This window comes from Megalobrama amblycephala, linkage group LG18 (assembly GCF_018812025.1).
Source record: "Megalobrama amblycephala isolate DHTTF-2021 linkage group LG18, ASM1881202v1, whole genome shotgun sequence".
NCBI classification, from domain to species: Eukaryota; Metazoa; Chordata; class Actinopteri; order Cypriniformes; family Xenocyprididae; genus Megalobrama; species Megalobrama amblycephala.
This window is the reverse complement of record NC_063061.1, coordinates 26,656,588-26,680,729: the sequence shown is the minus strand read 5'-3', so window position 1 is coordinate 26,680,729 and position 24,142 is coordinate 26,656,588. Positions and strand designations below refer to the sequence as shown.

Sequence of the window (24,142 nt, the reverse complement as noted above, 5' to 3'; positions counted from 1 at the left end):
AATAATAATAATAAATAATAATAATAAATTATAATAAAATCAGAACGATTTCCGTCCCTCCATTGACAGCTACGCAACTACCACTTTGATGTTTCAAAAAGTTCATAAAGAGATCGTAAAACTAATCCATATGAATTGAGCGGTTTAGTCCAAATTTTCTGAAGAAACTCAATCACTTTAAAAAAAAAAGTATATACTATCAATCAGAGGGCAAAAGGCGTGCAGTAGATTGTGTTTCAGCGAAGTTTTGATAATTTAGATAATTTAGAAGCCTTAGAAATTTGTGTATGAAATAAGATACAGTAGGCTTTATAGGGTTAAATGATTCATAATGCTACAGCTGAAAGACTATTCAAATGATTTGCCTTTAATTGTTTAGAGTTTCTAAACCATGTTACAACCATGTTTCTACAAATCTGTTCACACAGGACAAATGTATTTCTAATAGCCTTTCCTTATTGCTTCAGTGATTCAGCTTTTCATTATGCTGATAAATGGCTTGTGGATTTTTATGGCAGATGCTCCAGTGTAATGTCTGTTGCAAGCTGATGTCAGTGTCCCTTGAAAACAAACATGAGATCACTATGGAAATACCATCAGACAAGCAGAGGAAAGTCATTTGTTAATTACTGCAATAATATTTTTGCCCACTTGAATCACTGTGCAGTTCATGGCCCGTAAAACTTCGGCTCTTGTACCACACCTGCGACAACAACACCTGCTATTTTCATGCAGTATGCACAATATGCAGAACACCCTAAATACATTTGAAGAATGCATGGCATTTAAAAAAATATAATAACGCACAGTTGGCCGTCGCATGTGGGAAAAATTTGCCAAGAATGAAGCTCATAGTCTTGGTATCCTTGGGGAAAAGAGAACAGCAATAAAGCAAAATACACACACTCACACACACAAAACAAACAGACTCAACTAGCTGGGCAGCAGTGAGGCGTATTGTAAGGACGTATCCCAGAAAGCCTGTCTCGTCATCACAGACGTATGGCCCGGTCCAACTCTTGTCATGCTGTTTACGTAAACACAACGTTTCAATTCTGCCATTCACAGCACCTTCTGCAAACAGAATCTGTCAAGCTGTAAACATGGAGTGACAAAAAGTGTGGCGTCCACTCTGACGCACAACAGTAAATCCTCCGCAAGAGTTCAAGAGTGCCAATAGCCAATGTAGTACTCTTTTAATTTATCCTATGTAAATTGAAAACATATTAGACTTTTGTTTATCTGAAACTCTGTTGGCAATGATTTTCTTCTCCTGCACTGAATTGCCGGGTTTGACCTCGTCTTATTCTTTCTCTAAACATTAAGTCATGGCCTGCTTAGGCCATTATCATGCAAACTGATGTCATTGCTACTATAGATGACATCGATAAATTGTTTAAGCATCCAGTCTAGCCCGACAAAGCAATTGACTGGACCAATGGTGTGAGTTTGACCACTGAGGCATGGGGAGATATGATCAGGAAAAATGTCAGCATTAAGACATACATTATAATTACTGTTGCTATCCACTTTGTGCTGTAGACATGAATGATACCTCACATTGTGCAGCTTGTTAAGGAGAGGGGTGTTCTGTTGCTCTGTTACTTTTTTAAGTGATGAGACTGTTCCTGAAAGTCTTTTTCACCTGACAGATAATGAAAAATCCTATTGGCCTACATTGTAGGAAAGATTTGAGTCTTGAGACTGGAATATCTTGGGGGTGATTTTATAGTATGTAATCACCGGTCCCACTTTATATTAAGTGTCTTTAACTACTATGTACTAATATTTAAATTAATAATTTGAAACAATGCACTTATTGTGTACATATGTTTTTACATTGTACTTATATTTAAAAAAATATATAGTCTGCATGTAATTACAATTGTAATTAATTTCTGTAATGACATCTATAATTACACTGTTGACACTTCCTTTCACCTTAACCCACAATTAAACTTAACCAGACCACCAAATCTGTCACTAACCTTATGCATAATTTTAATACATATGTAACTAATCCTAAACCATACCCTTTCCTAGAGTATGAGTATATAATTAATATTGTGAATAATATTTAACTGTGCATGTTCATTTCCTCTGTTTTTACATTTAGATTTCCTTTGTGTCATCTAACACAAATTAAAAAAAAAAAACCTTTAAAAATACATTTCACTACTTTTATACTTTAAAACAAAAATAACACTGTTAAATGTAACCTTTATCAAATTCCAAAGTGAATATACTTTTCATACTGTACATTTATAATGATGTGATGCCTAAATTAACTTGTAGCATTTAAGTGCTACAGGTGTTTCATTTGTTTAACAAAATAGTATAGAATTTGAATTTTGGTTATTATAAGCTAAAAAAAAAAAATATTATCGGCTTATTGGTATCTGTAACAGTGAGCTGTAGTAGAATTCAAATATGCTGCATGACTGTAACGGTGTGTGACCGCAGAAGGAAGAAGACAGGAGAAGCAGGTTTCCAAAAGAACTCAAAAAGGTTTAATAATAACTCAAAGGGCAGGTAAACACCCAAAATACAACAGTGACAGGACAAAGAGTGAACAAACCAAGGAATACTTATACACTTAAGACACATCTGAAACAAGGACACTAATCAAATCAGAAACCAAGACAACTAACTAATGGCGGGAAAACTAAACGGAGGACGTGACAAACAGAACATGGTGCAAAAACAAACAGACATGTATAAAATCCCTGTTGAACTCTTATTTTGAATTCGTTAGTGACATCACATGTGGGCGGAGTCAGGGACATGCCCAAACAAGTTCAGTTAAAGACTGCTCTGCTGCTGCAACGAGACAGATCATAGTTTGTTTGATGTGTGTGCGTTCTTGACAACGTAAGTTTACATTAATATACATTGCCATTTGAATATGTATGTATATAGACGTTTGTATGCATATTCAATGCTATATTGTTTTTGCCGTGATATTTATGCACGTGCTAAGAATAGTTTCGATTAACAGACAGACAAATATGTGATAAAGTTCTGTGTTTCCTTTAAATACCTATACTAATAATGCTGAAATGCATCGCTGGAATATTTGTGCTGATATTATATTAGTATTACAGTTCGATTGTGTTGTTTAAATGATGTTTAACGAGTAGGCTTATTTGGTTGTGTTCAGCACGACATGATGACGCAGCAGTTGCTCTATAACTGGAGCAAGAGGTCCACCTAGTGGGCATTAGTTTAATTTCAGTCTGTATTCCCAATTCAGTGTTGCTTTATTTATTGTGATGTATATTTGTAAGCATTGCACTTGATATTTGAGAAGTTTATTTAATTTATTATTGTTGTTTTATTTCAGAAACCACACACTTACACACAAACTGTATCAAACCCAAACTGCTGGATTATTGGAATAAATCAATGCTTGAGAACAGAAGCTGTCTTGAACTTTGCCTATAAACCTTCTGATCGAGGTTGAGGATTAGATGTTGGCAAGCCAGTGCATCCACGCACATACATCTTTAACAAAGTGGTCCTTCGAGCCGGATTCAACATCTCATCCTCATGGCAGCATCACAGGATTACACTGAAGAACAACAGGGTCTCCGTCCTAGCAGGATCCGTCGAATTCCTGGACATCTGGAGGACTTTGTACTTACTTCCCAACCACGGCAGCTCGTTCCACCCTCTTTGCAAGAGGATTTACAGCATATGCATATTAGTGAGACTGTCTCTGCTACCGATGTGGACTATCGAACTTCTACTCCTGAGAGACGTTGGACTGAGCAATATGCTGAGACTACAAGGTTACGTAGAGTGGAGGAGTGTGTTTGGAACGTTCAAGAGCAAATCAGGGAATTACAAAGCACATTACAAATGTCTATCGAGCAAGGCAAAGGTTCACCACGCATGCATCAGGACTACTACCATGCCGCAGGTGCTGGACATCAAAAGTCAGTCCCTCACTTAAGCAGTCAACAGCAGTCCATCCAGCAACGTAGTGCCAGCTTGCCTCTTATCTATGCAGACACAAGACCAGGTTCTCAAAGCCCTGATAACATTGAAGTATTAAAGTACTCTTCTCAAATAATACCTGCACGCTCATCAACCACAGCAATACCTCAGCTACAGAGTCAGCCTCCAGTCCAGCTGCCACAAGGGTTATTACCTCAATCTCAACAGCCCTTGTCTCGTCCAGCATCTGTCCCTATTACTGAACGTCATGTAGCACGACATGAGCCACGCCCAGAGTCTGCTCCAGCAGGTATGATACATCAGCCATACGTTTATCAACAGACTGGTGATCGTCAGCAGACATATCAGCCACAAGTCCCATCCTTTGCACAACAACGTGTACCTCCAATGACATCATCTACGTCTATGGTGTACCGAACTGTACCTAGCAAACCACCAGTTTATGCACCTTCGATGACACCTGTGCAGAGCAACACTGTGAATCCCAATTACGTACAACCACAGTTCACACAGTCATTTCCAGCATTTGCTCCAGCACAGCCTCTGATGTCTCAGTTCTCAGAACCTCCTGCACTGCAATCTGTAAATTATTCAGATCCCTACACACAGGGTTATAGACCTACCAGACTCCTAGACGCAATACCTCAGCCACAATCATATTCTGCACCTTTCCCTTCCACTGTACAGCCAGTACAAGTTCCAAGCATGGTGGAGATGGCTATCGCTTCCTCTTATGGAATACCTAAACCTAAGCTCATTCATTTCACCACTGGGAAGGAGAGTGATTTTGCTCTGTTAAAAAAGGGACTTGATGGCATTCTGGGCCCACATCTCCATTTAACGGAGGACTATAAATTCCAAGTGTTACTTGATCATCTCAAATTACCAGCTGCCTTTCAGATAGCTAAGAGATACATGTATGACCCCATGCCTTATACAAGAGCCATGCAAGCTTTGCAACAGCGCTATGGACAGCCCAGACAACTTGTACAGGGAGAGATCGGCAACATTCTCCGCACACCTCCACTGAAACCAGGAGATGCTCAAGGTTTTGAGGACTTTGCATTATCAGTTAGTACTCTTGTTGGCCTCCTTAATACATTAGAGGGGTCTTCCAAGACAGAGCTTATGTGTGGTTCCCATGTCGACAGATTGCTCACTAAGCTTCCATCCTCTCATAGAGATAGCTTTGTTGAATACTGTATGACCAAGGGCATTATCCAGAATGGGACTGATAGAACCTACTCTCTTCCTGAGTTTGCAGAGTGGCTTGAGAGGAAATCACAAGCGCTTCAGATATCAAGGAGAGCAGCTGATCTCTACAGTCCAGATAGACCTCGCTCTGAGAATAGAGAACAGAAAACCCTGAAGCCACCGAAGATACAGTCCACAATCTACTATGGCATAGATCATGCGACAGAAAAGCCCTCTGCCTCATCTACCTCGTCTTTCCAAACAAAGAAAGAGCAGACAAAAGTCAAGAAACGGGAAAGCTTTAAGCCGTACTGCCCCTTCTGCAAATGCCAACAGCATTACCTCAACTCTTGTCCTGAATTTGGTAAACTGAATGTTGCACAAATAACAGCATGGATAAAGGACAACAACAGATGCTGGAGATGTGGTAGAGGTCATGAGCCTGCAAACTGCACCTTAAAAAAGCCATGTTCCAACTGTGGTGAACAACACTTGTCAATTCTTCATGAAACCGCATCCAACATCAACAAGAGCATCCTTACTGTGAATACAGTACCCCGCACAGTTTACCTCGATCAAGAAACTCACTCTGGTAGAGTCATGTTGAAAGTTGTTCAGGTCAGACTCCATAGCAAAGGGAGAACATTGGACACATTTGCCATTCTAGATGATGGGTCTGAAAGGACCATAGTTCTCCCCACAGCAGTGCATTACCTTGATCTGGAGAAGGGTGCATCAGTCTCATTTGAAGTGTCTGCATCTGTGAATCCAAGCATTCGTCACAAGATACATACTGCTTTTACTGCACAAGAGCTGAACATTGCCAAACAATCCTGCCCTGTGGACATTTTAAAGCACAAGTTTGTACATCTGAGAGACGTTCCCATTATTCCTTTCAAAGATGTACAGCCTATGCTCCTTATCGGTTCTGATTACCCAGATCTCATCACACCGATAGCTCCAGTACTTATGGGCCCATTAGGTAGTCCTGTTGCAGTTAGTACAAGTTTGGGCTGGGCCATCCAGGGTCCAACTACATTCCTTGACCAGCCATTGGACACTACTTGTCTGAACATTTCGCTGTTCCACTCTTCCACACAAGATCTGTCTCATCATGTTGAAAAGTTATGGCAAGTAGACATACTTCCCTTTCAGCCTGTGAAAGACATGACACGATCCAAGCAGGACAGAGATGCTCTTCAAATGCTGGAAACTAAAACAAAGAGAGTAGAAGTGGATGGAGTCTCTCGCTATGCAACTCCTCTTCTTCGCAAAGGGAATGCAAAGGTCTTGCATGCAGGTCCAGAATCAGTCATGGCTCTTCTAAGGGCCACTGAGCGCCGTTTGAATCGAAATTCAGAGCTTGCAGAAGTCTACAAGAAAGAAATACATAAACTGGAGCAGGCAGGGTATGCAACAAAACTCACTCCTGAAGAGGCTACGAGTTCAGATGAGTCATGGTTTATTCCCCACCACCTTGTGCATCACAACAACAAAGCCAGGGTTGTGTTCAACTGTTCTTATCAGTTCCACCAAGCTTCACTGAATGATCAGTTACTTCCAGGACCTACATTGGGTCCATCATTGCTGGGAGTTCTTCTCAGATTCAGACAATATCCTGTGGCCATCAGTGGGGACATTCGTTCAATGTTTCACCAAGTGCGCCTCCTTCCAGAAGATCAGCCTTTGTTACGTTTCTTGTGGAGAGATCTGGAAAAGGAGAGAAATCCTGACATCTATGAGTGGCGTGTTCTTCCATTTGGGACCACATGCAGTCCATGCTGTGCCATCTACGCCCTCCAGCGTCTTGTCATGGACCATCGCGAAGGCAATGAAGATATAGTAGACTCAGTATTGAAATCCTTCTATGTGGATAACTGTTTGCAGTCCCTTTCCACAACTGATGAGGCCAAACAGCTCATAGACAAGATGAGAGCTTTACTATCTGCTGGGGGATTTGAAATACGACAATGGGCCAGTAACTACCCAGAGGTAATTGCTCATCTACCAACTGAAGCAAGGTCGGAAAACTGTGAACTATGGCTGACTGTAAACAAGACAGACCCACAAGAGTCTACACTCGGGCTCTCTTGGCACTGCACCTCTGACAAGCTTGGCTATCGAAATCGCCCACTACCCACAGAGGAGCCCACCATGCGCAATATTTATAGAGTGCTAGCCTCTCAATATGACCCTCTTGGTTATATTTTGCCTTATACCACTCGAGCTAAAATCTTTGTTCAAGCTCTGTGGATAAACAAAAGAGGTTGGGATGACTGCATTGAAAAGGAGATGCTTGGCAAATGGCAAGAGTGGACCAATGAACTGCAGTATCTTCCCATGGTAGGCATGCCAAGGTGCTATTTCCCAGTCTGTCCAGAACCTGACAATGACAAGATTGAGTTGCACGTGTTCTGTGATGTTTCTGAGAGGGCTTACGGTTCAGTGGCATATCTGCGTCTCCAAGACAAGGAGGGAAGTATTCATACCTCATTTGTTATGGCTAGATCCCGTGTTGCACCCAAAAAGCAACTATCAATGCCCCGACTGGAACTGTGTGGTGCCCTTACCGGAGCACAACTGGCTAGACTCCTCTTAACTGAAATGACTCTACCCATCAATAACACTATTCTCTGGACAGACTCCACTACAGTTCTCACTTGGATCAAATCTGAATCCTGTCACTACAAGGTGTTTGTTGGCACACGGATTGCCGAAATACAGGAATTGACCAGTGTAGAGAACTGGAGATATGTGGAATCAGATCTAAACCCTGCTGATGATATTACAAGAGGGAAATCTCTCTATGAACTCTCTCAGGTATGTCAGTGGAACCAGGGCCCTTACTTCCTCCAGCAGTCACCAGAAAACTGGCCCACACCACCTACCTTATCATCCACTGATGAGAATGAGCTAAGAAAATCATTTTTCTGTGCTCATGTTGCTGTTCTTCACTCCTCCCTACCAGATCCAGAGCAGCACCCAACATGGTCAGACTTGGTTCAAACTACCTACCAGTCTGTACATGGGGCCTTAGCACCCTCAATGTCAGCCTCACAACGCATTGATACTGAACTGCTTCTTCTCAGACAAGCGCAGCAGGATAGTTTCCCTGATGAATTCCATGCACTTCAGAATGGCAAGGTTATACGTGCTAGCAGTAGGTTAAGTACTTTGTCACCTGAATATGATCAAACCTTGGGAGTAATTCGGGTCGGAGGTCGCCTTCGCAAAGCTGAGAAACTTGATGTTGATACCTTGCATCCTATTGTATTAGCACCTGATCACCCCATCACTAAACTCATAATACAAGACTATGACAACAGACTTCTTCATCCTGGTCCTGAGCGTGTCTTTGCGGAGTTGCGAAGAACTTACTGGATTATCCGAGGCAGACAAGCCATAAAGAAACTTCAACACCAGTGCAAAGAATGCAGGAAATGGCGCGGTAATCCAGTCAACCCTAAAATGGCTGATCTCCCTGCTGCTCGTCTTCGCTTATACCAACCTCCCTTCTGGTAAACTGGAGTCGATTGCTTCGGACCTTTTACAGTAAAAATGGGCAGAAGACATGAAAAACGATGGGGAATCGTTTTCAAGTGTCTCACCACAAGGTGTATCCACTTAGACCTCCTGCATAATATGGATACTGACTCCTTTCTCATGGCTTTACGTCGCTTTGTTGCCCGAGGAGGCAAACCCTTTGAGTTAATATCCGACCAGGGTACAAATTTCAGAGGTGGGAATCGAGAACTCCAAGAAACCTTCTCTGCACTTGAGCCAGAAATCAAAGAAAAACTGAGTGAACAGAGTATTTCCTTTCAGTTTAATCCTCCACATGCACCTCATTTCGGTGGAGCCTGGGAGCGTGAAATACGCTCTATTAAATCCTGTCTTCAAGTAGTACTTAAGGATCAAGTTGTATCTGAGGAAGTACTGTCTACTAGGGTTGTGACGAGACTGGTATCTCACGAGACGAGACGAGACTCGAGATTGAGTTCACGAGACGAGACAAGATGGCGAAATACATGACTAGAAAAAATATTCTCCAGGCGTATTTGAAATGTTTTAACTAATCATCTTTTAATGAATGTCATTCAGTTCTACTTTCTGAGACTGAATTATCATCTGCAGTAAAAGAAAACAATACTCAAGTAGCCTACTGTAAAAGGTTTTGCTACTAACTCAACTGACTGACTTCTCTTCTGTATGATTTCAGTCTCTTCAGACCTTACTGTACATGATTTGAACTGTATTCATCGGGGAGCCGCTGTCAAATGCGGGGAATTGAAATCACGTTTGAATGCGCGCTCGCGTTTACTTTCACTTTCAACGGTCGCGCGTACTCTGTAAATATGGAGCGGTGGCGGCTGTTATCCGACTGAATTAAACGTTTGTTTGTTTTTTATTTAAATACAAAGCAAAACGACAGTGGAGGCATAATGTAAACGTAGCGGTGGCATATTCTTTCCTAATCATCCTAACACTCTGTCATGGCAACATCACGAGACTACTTTTCGCCTCGACGAGAAATCTCGTCACAGTTTAGTCTCGCGAGATCTCGTGTCACGAGATCTCGTCACACCCCTACTGTCTACTGTTCTGGTAGAAGTGGAGGGAATACTAAATTCTAAACCACTTGGGTATGTATCATCAGAAATATCCGACATAGACCCAGTTACTCCAAATCTCTTGCTGATGGGGCGGCGGGATGCCTCTCTCCCCCAAGTGGTTTATGGCACAAGAGAATTGCTCGGAAAGAGAAAATGCCGACATAGCCAAGTTATGGCTGACCAGTTTTGGAAACCGTTCATTCAGAACTACTTGCCAAGTCTACAACCCCGTGCTAAATGGCAAAAATCTACACCAAATCTATCAGTGGGACAAGTAGTCATGGTTGTGGACTCTCAACTGCCACGAGCCCTCTGGCCAGTAGGCAGAGTAAGCAAAGTCGTTCCCAGCAGCGACGGAACAATTAGAATGGCGGATGTAACTATGGGGAACCGTGTCTACTGTCGCCCTGTCTCTAAACTAATTGTTCTACCAGAGATGCCTGCTGAGACCAATGGTATCTAACTTCAGAGAACAGGGATCTTTATTTAATTTCTAATTTGCTGTACAAATTAGGGGGCGGCTGTATAAAATCCCTGTTGAACTCTTATTTTGAATTCGTTAGTGACATCACATGTGGGCGGAGTCAGGGACATGCCCAAACAAGTTCAGTTAAAGACTGTTCTGCTGCTGCAACGAGACAGATCATAGTTTGTTTGATGTGTGTGCGTTCTTGACAACGTAAGTTTACATTAATATACATTGCCATTTGAATATGTATGTATATAGACGTTTGTATGCATATTCAATGCTATATTGTTTTTGCCGTGATATTTATGCACGTGCTAAGAATAGTTTCGATTAACAGACAGACAAATATGTGATAAAGTTCTGTGTTTCCTTTAAATACCTATACTAATAATGCTGAAATGCATCGCTGGAATATTTGTGCTGATATTATATTAGTATTACAGTTCGATTGTGTTGTTTAAATGATGTTTAACGAGTAGGCTTATTTGATTGTGTTCAGCACTACATGATGACGCAGCAGTTGTTCTATAACTGGAGCAAGAGGTCCACCTAGTGGGCATTAGTTTAATTTCAGTCTGTATTCCCAATTCAGTGTTGCTTTATTTATTGTGATGTATATTTGTAAGCATTGCACTTGATATTTGAGAAGTTTATTTAATTTATTATTGTTGTTTTATTTCAGAAACCACACACTTACACACAAACTGTATCAAACCCAAACTGCTGGATTATTGGAATAAATCAATGCTTGAGAACAGAAGCTGTCTTGAACTTTGCCTATAAACCTTCTGATCAAGGTTGAGGATTAGATGTTGGCAAGCCAGTGCATCCACGCACATACATCTTTAACAAGACATGTGACAATGACACAGAATTAACAATCAAGAATTACTTTTAATGAACACCAAGATATAACACTACCATATACTTTAATGTAAAACAATGAACTGAGAAAAACTGAGGACTTCTCTAAGTTCTCTAACAGTAATCTGTTCATTCACACGACAACGGGGGCCTGAAAACGTAAACTGTAAAGTGCAAATTATTGAAAACGATACTGTTTTCGTTTCTGTGTAAACTACAAAAATACGAATTTTTGAAAGCGGTGAAATCATGCGGGTGCATATTTGTTCAGTCTATTGGTATGTAGTGTTTCTTTACAAAGTGACATCGCCAACTACTGGCCTGGCAGCATAATACAGCGTTTTTAATCGTTGTGAAGAAAAAACATGGCAATGAAACTAAACAGAACATGATTATGACAGTATCAGCCATATCTCTGGATCCTTATTCAGAACACCCAGTTTTCCACTGGCCAACACCACTCAAATTATCTTCAGAAAATGTCTTTTTTTTTTTTTTTAATTCCCAGAACTTCCCATGGGAACCTTGATTAAGGAACATGGATAGATGTGCCTTAATAGTCATGCTTTTTGTCCCCTCATAGTTTTTTAAGTAAATAGTACAATGCCATGAATATCAGTAAGTGAATGAGACAGACATTTAGATAAGGTCTATTGAATGATCCGACCATTGCCAGACCAGAGCTGAATTACTTGACATGGATGCCATTGCTACTTCTATTTAGATGCCATTGAACATGGATGAGTTCAACCTTCATTGCCATACTTAAATAAAATATATTGCTGGTTTGGAAGGAGGCTTTGAATATGTTCTATATATTTTTTTCTAATGATAGATTTTTGTATAAACAAAGTATAAACATTGACCTTGAACTTTGACCTATAAACTTGTTAATTTAGAAAATCTATTAATAGAGTCCTGCAGTAATGACATATTTTTTTAGGCCAACCCAGAAGTTAACATCACCCTGGTTCCCTCGACAAAAACTCAATAGGAGTTTTTTTGGATTTTTGCTGAAAATAAGCTCCGTGATCAACATAAATCAATGATTCTTTCACATTTTGCTCATAAATGAACACAACTTTTGTGAATTTTGTAAACACAATCAGCAGTAGTCAGAAGCTAAATGTAGGCTATAACCGAATCACACCAAAGTCACATGACCTCATCGTCAAAATCACTAAGCATCCGACAACTCTCAGTCTTTGTTTTCCACTCACCTGTGTCTCATCATATCTGTAAATGGTTAAATTTAAGACAGCACAAGTTATGTTTAAAGCAAGAAATAATTTACTTCCGGAAAATGTACAAAAAATGTGGGGTGAGGTTGTGGAATAATTTGGAGCAGGTGTTAAAATATTGTACAAACTTTAAACAGTTTAAAAAGTTGTATAAAAATGAGTTACTAAAAGGATATGAGGATGAACAAAAGTGAATGTGAGAGTGGGTTAAAAGATTGATTGTATTAAGACTAAAGGGTGATGGGTCGTTTGGTATAAAAGGTAAAATTTGGTTTGAGTTAAAAAAAAAAAGGTTTATTTGTTTTTAAAAACAAAGTGAAAAAGAGAATGTGACAGAGCTTGTAATAAAACAAGTATCAATAATGGCTGTTCAAAGATGGTAAAAACAGGGATTTGAAATTTTGTAAAAGCGACGTGGAAATGACTTTATTACTCAACAACAGATGAGTAAGGTATTTTATTGAACAGATAAATTGCCATATGTAGCTCTCTAACAGAGTTCATTGTAAAGCATTATCTATTGTGAAGGCTCATTTCATTATTGTTATATATGTTTAATGAGCAGAATAACCATAATCCGCACAGTCACGCAGAGCCGAAGCACAACCAAAACAATGTTCTTCCTCAAAATACATGCAGTTTTGTTTTTTAATTGCTAGAAGGCCAAAAGTTACATCAAGAGCTTTGTTGTCAGAAAGAACAGGATTCATGGAGGACACCAGGTTTATTCTTGCCTATTTATTGGGAAAAGCTTATTTAACAAAAATGATATTTTTTTTACTGCACTATCTAGATAGTCAGATTGCTGCCGATTCTGGAATTAATGTAGTGATGTAGCTGTTGTCAAAAAACTAATAAGGTAATATAATACAAAGTATAGTGTTATAAATGTACATACATTTTAAAAAAAAATGAAAATATAAAAATGCTGATGACCGTTAAAATGCGTCATCATAGTCTGTGAAAAATGTCCATTAAACCAAAGTTTTAAACATGTATTTAAGTGTGTTAAGAAACATCATGAAACTGTACTTTAAGTACACTTAAATTTCATTGATATTATATTATCTTTTAAAAAACATACTTGAGATTTGAAGTACATTACAAGTGCACATTCAGTACAATTAAGGGCATTTCTTAATCACAGGGGTTATCCCAGATATTTACGATGGTAGGGGACATATGTTCAAAAAACGGTGGAGTGTCTTATTAAAAAAACATTTTTTTTTCATTTTTTGTTTTAGTTGAAAGCATTGTATTGTAGAAAGTGTATGCCTGGGCCGCACAAAAAAAATGCACTTTTACTGTTTCCTATTAACGTTATACTGACTGTTTTCCCTGGAAATACAACACGGGCATCCTCTTTTCCTTTCGGAGGCCCCATTTCTTCTCTGTTGTTCCAATTCTAGTGACTCCTTCACAGATGTAGGTCATGATGAATGTAACAATATCTGGACAATCGAACAATGATTGTGTGCTGCAGGGAGTCACCCTTGGTCTAGTGCTTGTAGTCTGCTGGGAGAATTCAATTGAATTATTATTATTATTATTATTATTATTAGGGGTTCAAGCACGTAGTGCTGAAACCCTATTGTAATTGTAAGGATTTTTATTATTTTTCTTATGCTTTAAAATAATCAGGCAGCCCAAACCGTAAGGCCATTTTGATTTTTTTTTAAAACCTACTTTTGCGAACTAGTCCTAGGTTTTTTGCCCGATCAGAACCAAACCAGTGCAGAAAGATTTTATGGAGTCTGAATATCAAAAGTTATCAAAAAAAAAAAAAAAAGTTGAAATTTCGCCAAAACATTCGAAATGGGTGGAAAACATGTAAACAGCTTTAACTATGCAACCGTTAGAACGTTCAACTTAAAATTTGGCATGCAGTGTCTTGGTCCAAGGGGGCATGATAGTCTATATGAGGACATTGGCATATCTCAAAAAATTAGACAAGGTTAAAGGATGCCAATCGGAATGAAACTCGGTGGGCATGTTTGCCTCATGGTCCTAGAGGTCTGTAAGAATTTGGAAAGAAATCAGCCACTAGTTGGCGCTAACAAGTTTTACACCTCAGTAATCACGTGATGTTTCACAGATCCACACGATATGCATATCATTTGATAGATCTCCTCATGCTGAACAACTTTGCCTCAAGAACCAATGCTGTCAATCAAATCTTTCATTAATTATTCGCGAATATGTGAAAAACCTACTTTTGTGAACTAGTCCTAGGTTTTTCGCCCGATCGTAAAAAAAACTGGTGCAATTCTCTGGACTCTCTAGATCAATAATTATCAAAAAAAAAAAAAGTTGAACTTTACCCTTTGGGTCTCTATAACAGGGTCATTTAGAAAATGGGCATATATATTCAAAAGCCAATAAATCCTAAACAAAAACTCAGAACTTCACGAAATTAAGTGAGCACATGCAGAATATGACTCTAAAGTAGCATGCCAACTTTTATGGAGATCGGACAATAGGTGGCACTATAACTGTTACAAAGCTTTAAGAAACATATATTTTTAATGGTTTTGGCTGAAAATGTATAAACTTTAGGTATGGTCGACTTATTTTCACGGCAGTCACGTCCTTAGACTACTGAAACCTTGCCGGGTTCAAAGATGATACCAGACTTACCAGGTTTTGGCTTATGGTTTGTGAAGTCGCTCATGGGTCATTTTTAATGCTCTCATATATATATATATATATATATATATATATATATATAAGTATCTATAACTTCAAAATGAAATGAGATATTTTCACCAAAATTAACACGCATATGTATGGGCACACTCTGAGGACACCGGAAAAAAAAAAGCTGGAGATCGGGCAATAGGTTGTGCTTTAACTGTCAAAAAACCTTTAAAAAACATATTTTTCCTTAATAAATTGCTGTATTAGCTGTAAATGGTCTTTTCCATCTATGATCTAAGTGTTTACATGCTTGCTAAATAAAATATAATACCTTTTTATGTGCTTAAAGGCCTTAAATGCTTGAACCCCGATAAATGCTGCTTGCAGCTTTAATTATTTATTTATTTATTTTACATCATATACTGAGCAATATATTTGTTGTGCAGCAGAAAAATAATTTTTAGGATGCTAAGAGCCTTTATTTTAGGTCAACTATATGGATTTGTAAGTTTATTTTTTCTAGTTTCAGCAGTAAAAACACACTTAAATCTCAAACACACATACAAATACAGTCTGTTCCTCTTTCCTTGTCCCACCAGTGATGTCACTGATTATTGTTGGATATGTTCCAGACTTGACCACCAATGCTCCACCAACCATAATACAAGTGCCTCAGTAAATGTTGCCCAGCACCTCCATGCTTATCTTGGGAAAATATTGCTCTGTCTTTTTAAAATCATATATTGTCAAAACAAATCAAACCTTATGTCACTCTATCACATTAAGTGGCCCCATAAAGGGAATGTCCATAGATAACAAAAGTGGTATTTTAAAAGAAAGACATTTCACAACAATGTTGGCTCAAAGCCAGAGTTTGAAAAAATTAGTCTTTTTCCACAAATTTTGTATGTATGCAAATCGTATAATATCCAAAGTACACATTTCTAGTAATTGTGCAGTTATTTCTCATATTGTATTTTCAGAAAGTTTTGGAATATTTTTCCTCTCCCCAAATTTGTCACTATACCGAAAAACAATAATAAATAATTTAATAAGAAGGGTTACATATATATATATATATATATATTTTTTTTTTTTTTAGTTTTCACAGGTAAATCAATAACAATTACAATTTTAACAATATTTCAAGTGTAATTTATGAGATTTGTTGTATTTTTAATCTAATCTTTCTTTGTAAAAGGCATAAAGTTTATTGATTTCAAAGTTAAGGTTTCATTAGTTTGAATATACAGTACTTTCAACCAAACTCTATTATAACATCTTAGTTGAAAATTCAGTATACTTTATTTTTGACAAAATATCCCATGTTTCGAGCGTGACTACACATTTTCGGTATAGTGACAGTAATGTGATAGTAGCCACCACATTACATTATATAATTTTAACTCTCATACTAAAACACTACTAACCCAGACAGCAACATAATGCAGCCCAGATCCGGCCCACATCTGGTACATGTGGATTACATGCGGACCGGATATGGGCCAGATCTGGGCCGACACTATGTTGCTGTCAGGGAAAACATATTAAAATAATAATAATTTGCATAACTGTACTAAAATTTTGTTTATTTCCCCCAGATAAATGATTATGTGTTCCCTTTTGTCACTATCAAAACAATAATGACATAATTGTTTTGGTGACACTCTTGTTATTCGATAAAATTTTGTTTTTTTCTGTGTACAACTGTTCAGGGGTGCGTTTCCCGAACAACGATGTAACTCACTGCTGAACTACCATAGTACGATGCATCGTTGAACAAATCAACTAGCTAGTCACGACTGTTTCCCGAAACCGTATTGTCGCAAACCTGTCGTTCAACCACGTTGGTGAATGACATCACGCAGATGGTGGAGTAATAACTTCTTTAAATGAACTCGTTTGAGATCGAATTAATGCTAGAATTTCTGCTATAAATTACAGACATGGCATTAGAGGACTAATTCTCATTTTCCTCAGTTATTTTGCTTTATTTCCAGATTAAATCAAATGCTTGTTCTTACGTACTAGAGCACGTATGCACATGCGCACTCTCCAAAAACAGTGCTTTAAATCTCTTGACAAACTAAAATATATAAACACTTGTATTCGAAATAAAAGATATACATTGTACTTGATGTCAGCTTGCTTATTTTGCTCAAGATAACTATTTATCAAGTTGACATGTCATAAAAACAGGAAACTATGCTTCTAACCACAGGTCGAGCGATGTCATTCCAACCACACAAGTTTGTGATGCAGTTTGTGATCACATGGTCCTAAGTATTCAGACCCTTTGCTGTGACACTCATATATTTAACTCAGGTGCTGTCCATTTCTTCTGATCATCCTTGAAATGGTTCTACACCTTCATTTGAGTCCAGCTGTGTTTGATTATACTGGTTGGAGTTTATTAGGAAAGCCACACACCTTTCTATATAAGACCTTACAGCTCACAGTGCATGTCAGAGCAAATGAGAATCATGAGGTCAAAGAAACTGCCTGAAGAGCTCAGAGACAGAATTGTGGCAAGGCACAGATCTGGCCAAGGTTACAAAAACATTTCTGCTGCACTTAAGGTTCCTAAGTTCTAATGCTTTCAAAGCTAGCTTGCTATTGCTAGCTTCTCTGAAATTGCCTACCTATTGTGACAAGTCTCCCGAGCTCTCATCAGCGTCGCTCTGGAAACAAACAAGGATCACCTGCCAGCACTTAGTATGGGCCGGACCGTCATAGCTGCAGGAGATCAACGCACCCCATAAAACACCGCACAGTGAAACACCAGGTTGAGCATTACACTCCATGCAGCGAAGCGCTAACTTCTCTCTCTCTCTCTCATCCAGACAGCAGCTGGTGACGGTCCCGAAACACTGCACTGTTGACACCGCCACACGCTACACAGGATCCACGGGAGACGCGGCCCAATTATTCCACGAATAGGAGTTCAAACCCCGCCGCCCTCCCGGCGGGCGGTGGGAATGACGAACCCAACCACCATCGCTGAGCTTGTCGAGGCCATCGAATTGGCGGAGACGGCCATGCACCGTGGGCCCGGGGAGCGAGCGCCGCTTTTCCCTCGGAGGGTGGTCCAGGAGCGACGCACGCCGGAAGGTACCCCATGCACAGTACACAGGCCAGCGGCTCCCGGCCCAGGCGATGAACCGATGCCCACAGAGGAGCCGGCCCCGCCTACATGCGCCTGGTTGGCTGGATGCAGTCGGTCCACCCCACGACGCGCCACGAGTGGATATAAAAATGAATGGTCGTTCTGTCCAGGCCATCCTCGACTCCGGAAGCTCGGTCAGTCTGGTGAAATCTGATATCCTGCCTCCGCAGAAGAATTCCAAGGCCCAACTTCCCGTTACCTGCGTACACGGTGATACTCGTCACGTCCCTGTCCGCCGAGTGACGATTTCCGCCAGCCCCGGAGCGTGGCCAGTTGAAGTGGGCATTGTGAAGGATCTACCCCTCCCTGTACTTCTCGGACGAGACTGGCCGGGCTTTGAGGAACTGCTGCGCGCATCCACTCAGCCGCCCAGCCAGGCCGGGAGCCGCCGTCGCGAGCGCCGTCGTCGAAAGAAACCAACCCAGACCGCGCTGTTGACGATGGACAGCGGGAGAGATGGTGAGTCCCCCTCTCAAGCTTCTAACGTGTTCTTTGATGTGTTTCAACAGGTCCAGGGAGGGGGCTCGTTCGCGAAGGCCCAGCATGAAGATGACAGACTGAAAAACTGTTGGTCTCAGGTCCGAACGCTAGAGGGCCAAACGCATCAGCCAGCACCCCATCCTCTCCCGCACTTCATTGTGAAAAACGGCTTGTTGTACTGTGTCGCCCAGCGTCGGGGGCGGTGAAGGAGCATCGGGGGAGGTGAAGGAGCTTCTCGTGGTGCCGAAGCCCAAAGTTGAGATGGTCATAGAGCTAGCTCACAGCCATCCAATGGCCGGCTACCTGGGGAGTGCCAACACCATCCAACGCATCCAGGACCGTTTCCACTGGCCAGGTCTGGATGGAGACGTGAAACGGTTCTGCCAAGCCTGTCCGACCTGCCAGCGAACCACACCACGAGCGCCTCCCCCCAGTCCGCTCATTCCACTTCCCATCAGTGGGATGCCTTTTGAGCGAATTGGGATGGACCTGGTGGGGTCGTTGCCTAAGTCTGCTCATGGACATGAACACATCCTGGTGATCGTCGATTACGCCACCCGGTATCCAGAAGCAGTCCCCCTTCGGAAGGCCACGGCAAAGAACATCGCCCATGAGCTCTTCCTGCTCTACTCCCGTGTCGGCATCCCAGCGGAGATACTGACGGACCAAGGGACCCCGTTCATGTCCCGGCTGATGGCTGACCTCTGCCGGCTGCTGTGGGTAAAACAGCTCCGAACCACCGTCTACCATCCACAGACGGACGGCCTCGTGGAACGTTTCAACCAAACCCTGAAACAGATGCTGAAACGTGTGGCCGCTGAAGACAGGCGCGACTGGGACTTAATGCTCCCCTACGTTCTATTCGGAATCCGAGAAGTCCCTCAAGCCTCTACAGGGTTCACTCCCTTTGAACTACTGTTCGGACGACAGCCACGAGGTCTGCTCGACGTGGCCCGAGAAGCCTGGGAACAGCAGCGGCCGGCACTTCTCCACCGTCGAACACGTGAGGGAAATGCGTGAGCGGATCGAGAGGGTCATGCCATTGGTCCAGGAACACCTCACGAAGGCGCAACAGTCCCAACAGCAGCTGTACAACCGGGCGGCGCAGCCACGAGAGTTCCGACCAGGGGATCGAGTCATGGTGCTGGTCCCCACATCAGCGTGCAAGTTCCTTGCAACCTGGCAAGGCCCATTCACCGTTGTGGAGCGGGTGGGACCCATAAATTACCGGCTACGTCAGCCGGGGAGGCGGCGCGAAGAACAGTTGTACCACGTCAACCTGCTGGAGAGGTGGGTGGGGACCCCGGAACAGCTCACCGCGCTGGCCTCCATTGATCCCCTGGTCATGGACGTCGGAGATCATCTGGCCGCCATCCAGAAGACGGAGCTGAACCATCTGGTCCGTCAGTTCTCCGATGTGTTCTCTTCATGCCCCGGGCAGACCAACGTCATCCAACATGACATTCGCACGTCGCCCGGAGTCATCGTGAGGCAGCGGCCCTATCGGGTCCGAGAGGCTCGGAGACAGGCCATCGAGGATGAGATAAGTGAGATGCTGAAGTTAGGGGTAATTGAGCCATCACGCAGCGCGTGGTCCAGCCCCATCGTCATGGTACCAAAGCCGGATGGCACCCTCCGTTTCTGTAACGACTTCCGCCGTCTCAACAAGGTCTCAGAGTTCGACGGATACCCAATGCCCCGTGTCGACGAACTTCTGGAGCGGCTGGGGAGGGCCCGGTATATCACGACTCTCCACCTCACAAAAGGCTACTGGCAAGTTCCCCTGACAGATTCCGCCAAGGAAAAGACTGCCTTCTCTATGCCCAGTGGGCACTGGCAATACCGGACCCTCCCCTTTGGCCTGCACTGGGCACCAGCGACGTTCCAGCGGATGATGGACATCATTCTGCGTCCGCACCAAGCGTATGCAGCGGCTTACCTCGATGATGTCGTTATTCACTCCGAGACCTGGCACGACCACCTGGAGCGGCTACGGAGGGTGCTCCTGGACCTCCGGCGGGCTGGACTGACCACCAACCCCCGGAAATGTCATCTTGCCCTCGCCGAGGCTCAGTACTTGGGTTTCCGGGTGGGTAGAGGGCTGATTCAGCCCCAGCAAAAGAAAATTGACGCCATCAGGACAGCACCCTGCCCGGAGACTAAGACCCAGGTATGAGCTTTATTGGGGTTGGTGGAGTATTATCGCTGTTTTATCCCTAACTTCTCTTCCTTAGCATCTCCCCTGACAGACCTGACCCGGAAGGGGCAGCCAGAGAAGGTAAAGTGGGACAACATGTTGGAGAAGACCTTCAGGGATATCAAGACAGCCCTAACCACTGAGCTGGTCTTAAAGGCACCCGATTTCAACTGCCCCTTCCTGTTGCAGACAGACGCCTCGGACACCGGCCTAGGGGCAGTCCTCTCCCAAGTCCAGGGGGGTGAGGAACACCCCATCATCTACATCAGCCGTAAGCTGACCCCAGCCGAAACGAAGTATGCAGTAGTGGAGAAGGCAGCCCTGGCTATTAAGTGGGCAGTCCTGGAGCTCCGCTACTACCTGCTGGGACGCCGCTTCACGCTGATGACCGACCATGCCCCACTCCAGTGGATGGCCCACGCTAAGGACACTAACGCCAGAGTGACGCGGTGGTTCCTAGCGCTCCAGGACTTCCACTTCTTGGTGGAACATCGGGCCGGGACGGCCAACGCCGATGGACTCTCCAGGCTGTGGTCAGCTTACGCAGGTCTGTCAGGGCGCACTCCCCGCCCACCCCTATGTTCCCCAACGTATATCTCTAACTTTCATTCCAGGAATAGTGCGACGCTTAGTGGGGGGGAGTGTGACAAGTCTCCCAAGCTCTCATCAGCGTCGCTCTGGAAACAAACAAGGATCACCTGCCAGCACTTAGTATGGGCCGGACCGTCATAGCTGCAGGAGATCAACGCACCCCATAAAACACCGCACAGTGAAACACCAGGTTGAGCATTACACTCCATGCAGCGAAGCGCTAACTTCTCTCTCTCTCTCTCATCCAGACAGCAGCTGGTGACGGTCCCGAAACACTGCACTGTTGACACCGCCACACGCTACACAGGATCCACGGGAGACGGAAGCACTGCGCACCCGCACCTCTTCTTTACGGTTGTTCACTATTTGTCACAATAAAACCACCCTCCGGGGGTTTTTCACCCATCATTTGTTGTGTGATTCTTCGCCCCGTGACACTATATATACCTATACCCTATATAACATGAAATAAGTGTCCTAAAGTATTCAGTTTGCACTTAAAGTCAGCATTAAAAGGAAGTTGCAATAGTCTTTTCTTCCCTATTTTGACATATATTCAAGTGAAACAGCTTCTCAAACAAGAGGGTGGGACTTGATTTTGTCCAATAGGAATTAATTGAATGGTTGTGGTTTCCTATTGCTTTGATGTCATATGAGTGACAGGTTCCCCTACAATCACTCCAGTAAATGCATCATCAGAGAAGAGATGTCACTGCAAGAGAGAGAAAGATTATGAGGGCACATGAATTAAAAAAGAATAATGATGACAGATAAATTGTTTATAATAAATACTGCAATATTCCATAAAAAATAATTTCTGTGTTATATAATCTTTTTAAATGTAGGCTAAAGTGTATTTCTTTTTCAAAAGGGTAGATATGCAGATTTTGCCTGACAAGCTGATACAGGCTGATGCCCTAAGCTGCTGCCTACGTAGGCAGCTTACTAGTTCTTGGAACAGACCGATGGTCTCAGGATTGTGAATCACAGACAGCAGACACAATAAGCACCACATTGCAATAAACCTAGTGTATGGAACATTATCACACTGGCAGCACTGACAGATTGACCGTGATGTCACAATTAAAACAATGTTCCTGGTCAAATACCATGAACATTTTTAGCTTCAAGCAGTGAAGTCATCCGAACGATCCAACCCAGACCACAGATAACATAGTCGAGGCTCACTTCTATCTTGAATGAGCATGGGAAGGATATTTAGACATTAGAGTGAATTACTATCACTGGGACAACCTGAATTTTTCAGAGACATTTGAGTAATTGGTACTGTGGTGAATATTAGAATGATCATAATTCATAATTAAACACAAAGCAGCTGCAGTGACTCAAATACAATATCGCTGCCTCAAAGTTATCGCAGTTAACTTTCCCTATCACGGATGTTTTTGGCTACACTTAAGTCTTTGAATCTCATTCCTGTTTATGGAACAAATGCAATGCAAACTGTTGTGCAAAGCTATTTTTTCAAAATTTCCACATTTCCTAGCAATCTGTGTTATGCAGTATTGCATCCTTGTATCTTAAGTGAGGATTTATTTTGTTTTACTTGTTTGCCTAATACTTTCAGAGTCTATTTTCCGGTTTATTTTGTCTATAGAGCACAAAAGAATTATTTTGAAAAATGCTTTTGAAAAATGCACCCCCCCCCCCCCCCCCCCCACAATGAACATCCAGTGCTGTCTTTTGGACCCCACTAACTTTCATTGTGTTAACAAAAACACTTAAAACATTTTTCAAAATATCTTCTCTTCTGCAAAAGAGAGAAAGCCATACACGTCTGGAATGACACTAGGTTGAGTTAATGATGACAAGTGTGGCTGAACTATCCCTTTAAGGGCAAATATTACCAAAATTCTGCCTTTCTAGTTTCATTGGCATTTCTTAATTTCACATACAAAATGTCTCTCATGTCTTCTTGAGATTGTCAGTATTGGACAACCAGATAATTATTTGTACGTTTGCTTCATGGCTTTATGAGTCAACTTTTGCAGTTGTCAAAATCTGGTGTTTCTTCAACTAATGGGCACTTTTGGCCATGTGGACTTTAAGAAAATAAACTGTCTTAAAATATAATTTTCACAACCTCACTAGTTTATTTAATATGTCCTACAATGTATATACATAAATTACAAGAGAATTCTTGTCGTTTTTGACATTTTTTTTCCTGGTTGTCATGAACATTTCACCACAGTATTATTTCTATTACATCTAAAATTATGTATTATGTTTGATAACATTATGTAATGGAAACAATTGAAAATTATATTTTTGGATTAAAATTGACAACTGTCTTGTTAAATTTAATTCCACATCTTCCAATTTATGCAAACATCACAGCAAATATTTTACCTTGATTTTTGCTTTCTCTTTACTTCACACATAATGTCACATATTTCATCACAATGAACTTCACTGACACTATGTCATGTCTTTGGTAAACAAGTGCACTGTCAAACTGAACAACATTAAAGACAAAGTCTTATTTTAAAAAAATTCATATACAGAATGTTAACTATTGTCATGGGTTTAGCAGGGATGAGGAGAAGCAATGATCTATTTGCATGTAGTATTTATTCCAAAGCACACAAACTAAGTTAGTAATATGCGCCTATATGCGGGTGCACAAAGTGCATACACTCTGTTTATTACACACACAGGGATGCGTAGCAGGACACAAACATGCAAAATATTTAAAAATAAAAAGATTAC

At 41.7% G+C, this 24,142-nt stretch overlaps 1 protein-coding gene across 1 annotated transcript; it reads left to right on the top strand.

Moving 5' to 3' along the window:
- The first annotated feature begins 139 nt into the window (after window positions 1-139).
- On the top strand, window positions 140-9,203 carry LOC125253337. The gene is made up of 2 exons (XM_048167272.1): window positions 140-2,871; window positions 3,344-9,203. The coding sequence occupies exon 2, from the start codon at window positions 3,550-3,552 to the stop codon at window positions 8,674-8,676; it is 5,127 nt and encodes a 1,708-aa protein (XP_048023229.1). The 5' UTR covers window positions 140-2,871; window positions 3,344-3,549; the 3' UTR covers window positions 8,677-9,203.
- The last annotated feature ends 14,939 nt before the right edge of the window (window positions 9,204-24,142 follow it).

What these genes read in the sequence shown, in the direction of transcription:
- LOC125253337 (XM_048167272.1), top strand. Translation starts at nt 3,550, where the DNA reads ATGGCAGCATCACAGGATTACACTGAAGAACAACAGGGTCTCCGTCCT.